At 41.4% G+C, this 5,993-nt stretch overlaps 1 protein-coding gene across 3 annotated transcripts in view; it reads right to left on the bottom strand.

Moving 5' to 3' along the window:
• Positions 1-5,993, bottom strand: part of SMAD9 (SMAD family member 9) — a 25,399-nt gene that overhangs the window by 13,449 nt on the left and 5,957 nt on the right. Inside the window, exons 2-3 of one of the 3 annotated variants that reach the window (XM_009327712.1) lie at positions 4,528-4,785; positions 1,477-1,614 (exon numbers count right to left, since the gene is read on the bottom strand). In XM_009327712.1, coding sequence (XP_009325987.1) covers positions 1,477-1,614; positions 4,528-4,785 — 396 coding nt within the window. The remainder of the gene's footprint in view (positions 1-1,476; positions 1,615-4,527; positions 4,786-5,993) is intronic. The other 2 variants (XM_009327714.1, XM_009327715.1) reach the window with 2 other exon arrangements.

Genomic DNA, 5,993 nt, shown 5'->3' with positions numbered 1-5,993 from the left:
GAAAATAGTAAGGGACACATCTGCTCTGCACACTAGCAGGAGCTAGGGATGACAGATGGGCTCAAAGCAAGTCAAAACTGAGCCAAGCCTTCAGCCTAATACCATACTCTTAAGTTCAGAAGTAATCAATCACTGCCCCCAATTTTCTGCATACTTTGGGGCTTTTTGCTTCCATGTGGCACCGTAAACAGAAATGTCAGCAAGGTCATTTCTTTTGGACCTACCCCTGCCCAGGTTTTCTAACTCAGAGACAGAGAAAGACTCAAACATGTAACAGAATCTCTGAGCCTCATTTGTCCTACAGGAATTAGTGGGAAACCTTATCCTGCCTGCCCACCACAGGCATGTGAGACCCCCTGCCCCCAGAGCACCTCTGTGCATAACCTCTAATAAACTTCCAACTAATATTCACTAGGGCAGTGATCACGGATGGTAAACTATGGTAAAGAGATTAAAGTATCTCGACAATTTATTTAAAAGTATTCATGTCTGATAACTAGTCATTATCTGGCCATTCTGTGTACCCATCTGTAACTTCATCTTCCTTCTGCTGCAGTTCTGTGATACTCACATGTTCCTCATGTGAGGAACTCATGTTCCTCACTGTTTCAGAAGGCTTGCATTACTTTTTTAATGTGCATGTGTGTGCACAGTGTTCAGTCCTCATGCCATAAAGGACATTTGTTTAGGACTACAATATGCTGGACTAAAAGAACAATGGTGATTTTTCCTTTGCAGTAGCAGGAAGCCAAAGGAAAACCCAGCAGAGGAACTCCACTTCCCCTTGCTGCTCTGCAGCAATGGGCTTCGAATGGTGGAGGCATCACCTGCCACTACAAGTCTGGAGGTAGCGGAGACCATGCTGGAGAGGTCATGAAGTTGCTTTCAGGGGAGCGAGAAGGATCCCAATCCCTTCTAGTCTGACCACCCACGCCCTCTCCCACTAAAGCATTCTTATATGAGGACAAAGAGTTTGGCCTTCTGTAAAAATCTCTTTGTACTTCACTAGAATATGTCCTTTTCTTTTCTAGCCAGCCAGTAATCTAACATTAATACAAAGATGGCAGTAAGAAAGATCCCAACCACAAGGCTTTAAAGTACTTGAAACCCAGAACTGAAGGTGATAAAGAAATCAGTTTTGATATTGATAGTGCTCTTTTGTGTTATATTGCCTCACCATTCTTGATTTGATATCTTTGTCTTTACAATGTAGATAACAGTGTTTGCTTTCATTAACAGCTTTCTAAATGTAATAGTCCATGGATGCAAATAAGTTCTAAACGCTGTAACTTCACACATAATTCACTGAATTCTTAAATCAACCTATTCTGCTAGCTAATGGATGGGTCTAGTACACAGCCTTACTGTAAAACTGTCTGAAACCTATTACTACAGAACACTGAACCTTCTTGTTCAAGTAACGATTTTTTTTGCTTAATAGTTTTTCTTTGAAGAATAGTACAAATGGTTATTTACTTTCAGCTTCTCCATCGGCAGATTTACCTCCATTGGGCAAAGACAGCACTAGTTGACTTTCAGCTATTGCATCCATTGACCGCCCATTGTGGTTTCCTGGAGGATCTCTTGCATGGTAAGGTGGGGGTGGAGTTTCCACTATCAGAAAGAAGGAAAGAAAGAAAAGAAAGAAAAGACAACTAAATCAATATGTTGGTAAATTCTCTCCGGCTTTTCCTGGTGAGTACTTAGCACTTGTTCAGCATTGTTTAGCTACAGAAGGGCTGGAAACAGAGCACAGATCTGAACCTGACCTCCCTTCAGTCTCCAGATTAAGACCATTACATGTTCAGGGAGGACAGGAAGGAAGGGCTGTCATGTTGGACATGCTGCACTTGAAAGAGAGAGGGACAGTCACAACAGTGCCTCAGGTCTAGACCGATGTCCAGTCAAGCTCTCTGCTAGTACAAGTTGTTACCCTAAGAAAGTAACACAGTTTGATCCTTCAGTTCCAGACTTCTCTCTCTAATGTAAATTTGAAAAGGATGATTTAAGAGCAGAAGGCAACGTTAATTGATCCTCTGGGAGAAAGCTCTCTTTCTTCACAGGCTATAGAAAAAGCCCATGGAAAACCTTTATACTTTAAAATCAGACTTGGCAAAACTCCCTCCAGATTTGTCCTTTTTACCTCTGTCCTACAAGGGAAGGCTGGCCCTCTTCCGGTTTGTGAAGTCTCCCATCAAAGAGCAATGGATGTGATGAGATAAAGACATTGAACAGAACTGGCCCCAATACTGAGCCCTGGGGAACACCGCTCGTGACCGGCCAGTTTCAGTATCAACTCGCAACCTGCCCAGCTCCTGATTTGTTTCATTTATGGCACAGTAAGCTAGAAAACAGAAGGTGACTCTGTAGTGGGGATTCTCAAGAAAGACAGGAGGCTTTAGAGCCAAAGAAAAAGGAACTTCATTTTCGTATTACAAAATGCCGACATTCACTGTGTAAGCGCTAAAAGTATGTAGTTTTAGTCATTTGAACAGAAACTCAGTGGGCTTATGGGTAAATTATAGCCATATACAAACTTGCAGGACTAAGAGTCTCTTTAAGAAGACCAGGGTTTAACTTGGTTCCAGGTTGAAATTTCCTCTTGTGTTCAGGGTCTGTTGGCTGGCCCTCAAAACAGAGCAACTTCACTCAGAGTGAATAAATGTGGACCGTCTCATAAGACAGTCACTGAATCTTCCAAGTAAGCACTGCACAGAAATGTTATTCTTTTTAAGCATTGTTCAGGATTTAGGAATTTCATACACTACATGACATTTCTAACATATAGATGACATAACACTCCCACAGAAAATGCAACAAGCTAGAATAGTAAAACAAAATCAAGAAAGAGTAGAAAAGAATACAAGTCACAGAAAGGAATATAATGTGATTATACAGGTATTTTTGATGTCTACACCTAACCTAGTCACCATAAGCTCTCCTTATACCCACTAAAGAAAAATAGGCACTGCAGACACAGTGCATCTCAGCTACTTTAGACATATACCTTAAGATGCAATGAAAGTCGTTCTAGGAGTGCCTGTTTACAGAGAGAGTATAGACAATTGCATGAGATGTAGAAATTTGCATTGTTGACATCTATATTTGGTCACACCAATCCCACTCAAGGTTCTTGATGTAACTCCAGTTTGCTTTAGATAGTCTTCCATCCCTGATTGTTACTCAGGCAAATTATGCTTATCAGCATGCCATGTGCTGTGATACACCGAAGCTCAGGTTGAGCCACTTCCATTTTTAAGTAGCTTTGCAAGGTCCCAAGTTCAGTTAAATGCACGAGTCAAGAGTCATTACATAGTTGGAATGGGCCTGATTTACCTGTCAGGACCAGCTCCACTGAATCCAGCTTGGTTACACAGAGGTGAAAAAAAAATATGGGAGAAGACAAACAAGTCCTACTACTTACTGAAATGTTTTGAAGTTGCTAAATATGATTTAATCTGAAATATAGATGTAGAGGAGAAATGAATGAAGGTCCATTCAATGAATGGGGAGGGAAGGAAAAACATCACACTGCATTGAAAGTGTCTAGCTTAAAAGGAAGTTCAAATACTACAAATACCTTTTAAAAATAAACACCTTTCTTGCACTTAAAATCAAAATAGGCATATCGTTAAGGACATGAATTGAAATGCTTTGTAGTTGAGACATTAAAACACTAAGCTACAAGATTCTGACCTGAATTAATCCCTGTGAAAAAGTTGAGATCATTGAAACTATTTGAGAGTTACAACAAAGTACAAGTGAATCTGGACCACGTTTTGATATTAAAGCTAGCTCTCAGCTGTGTTGCATGACACTTTCTTGGTATATTTAACAGCAAAAGCCTAGTTAAATTCTCAGGTAATTAGAGCACTACTAAGTAAGGAGTTCACAATGCAAACAATCCGAGTGACATAACCCTGCCGACCTCAGAACTGTGGAGCTGATGAAACACGTTCCAAAGTCATAGGAATTTGCCTGATGGCTTCACCAAGTGTTGGGCCAGATTGTTAAACACCTTAATTTCCTGAAGTTTATATAGTCAGTGGGATCACCATACATTAAAAAATATTTCTGCATACCGATTTCCCCATTTTATCCTGTCTCACTTGATGGAGTTTCTAAAGGTCCCTACCCTGACCATCTCTATTAGAGGTGCCTAACTTAGGTGTTGCAAGTGCTCTTTTCCATGGATTGTATCAGAAGCTTGGATGGGCAGCTTTAGGCAGAAGGTGACCTGGCACACCTGCTCCACTCCTCAACTTTCCCCTTACAGTAATCGTGAAATCTCATCCAGGCACTTCTAGGAGTGGGATGATAGAGCTCTTAGTCCCTTGAGCATCCGTCACAAGGACTGGGAGACAATACTAAGAGAAAGTCACAAGAAGTAACGTTCCAAATCCATCCTGTCCAACATTTCAATCTGTAGCTACAGCCTGGGGGAAGCAGACAGAATTGGCACCTGACCCCAGGCCCTGGCAAGAACCTCGACCGCCTCAGTTGGGATGTCTGAAAGCTCATTCTTACCTGTGAGCTGATAGGGACTTCCTGGTCCAGAAGAGCTTCCTGGTGAGTTGGGGTAGCTGATGCTGTTAGGCGACTGGGAGAACATGTGGCTGGGTGATGATGGAAAAGGGGTGCATGGAGGATGCTGGAAAGAATCAGGATAGGTGGCATTGTGCGGCATCAGCGGCTCGCTGTGCAGAGAAGTGTTTCGAAACTTGGCAAGAAGGCTGAGGTGAGGGTTAAACTCACTGTGTCTTGGAACGAGTACAGGAGGTAGGACTGAAAATAAAAACAAGAACAGAAAAAAACTGGTTAAAACTGCACTCTTTAAAGTACATCTCTTTGTAAGTTAAGAAGAGGCATATTCCATGCTGCCCAAATAATGCTGTCTATATAGAAGTCATTGAAGGGCAACAAACCTGTCCAAAAACAAGAATCAAAAGCTGATTCTTGGATCTTTTCTTCCCACATTTGCAGCCAGCTGCAGCAATTCCATATGCAAAGTATGGACCCATTCTTGACTTGAAGCACGGTACCATAAAATTCACAGGTATGGCATGTGCACACAGCCCTCTTACAGAAATGCAAGTAGCACATTTCTCCCTCTCAAAATTACCTATTCCTTCCTTCCTGAAAGACTGAACATGTCAGGAGTTTGCTAAATATTATCACCAGGATTTGCCAAAACCACAGCCAAGTTTAATAACAATTAATAGTGCTTCGCAATACACTGCATATTTTACTACCAGTGTTTTACAGATGGGCAACAGGAAGCACAGACCAGAAGCCTGACAGCAGATTTTAAAGGTTTTCAGATACTTGAAAATGCTGCCAGACAGACAGTGGGATCTTTAAAAGGCAATGTAAATGGCAATTCAAATATTGCAGCAATATAATTTAGTTCTTGCAATATAGTTAGAAAAGATCTAGCATGAGAGGCAAATGTCAATGGTTGGTAGTTAAGACACGAAAAACGCAAGTCAGAAAACTGAAATCCAAATTAATCCATGTAAAAATTGGTCTAATAGAAGATAACGCCTCTCTTCACAAACTGTCCTCACTTACATCTCATACTGTCAGTGCTGTTAACAGCATTGCTGCACTGAGAAACGTAAAGTTGACCCAAATTATTCTGGATTCTGACATATCAGGAGTGAGAGCAGAATTGGAGTCAAAACACTTTAGAAAACCCAACTAGCGAGTTACCTACGAAGATGCAGCCCCTAGGCTGGAACACAAAGAAGCTTGCTAAATAGTTCTGCATATGGGAGTTCCACTTGAGGCTTTAACTGGGTCTCCCGTAGTCCTTGGGGGGAGAACAGCACCTACAATGGGTGATTCATGTACCCCAAGATTTCTCTATTAGTTACTAGCTCACGTAGTGCCTAATTGTCTTAGTTAAGGCCTTAAAAACAAGTAGGGGGAATGAATCCCCAGTTGCTATCTTGCAGATCTAAAAGCCACCAGAGAAGATGAGCAAGAAATTT

Source organism: Pygoscelis adeliae, unplaced genomic scaffold (genome assembly GCF_000699105.1).
Source record: "Pygoscelis adeliae isolate BGI_AS28 unplaced genomic scaffold, ASM69910v1 Scaffold14, whole genome shotgun sequence".
NCBI lineage: Eukaryota > Metazoa > Chordata > Aves > Sphenisciformes > Spheniscidae > Pygoscelis > Pygoscelis adeliae.
This window is presented reverse-complemented; position numbering and strand designations above follow the sequence as displayed.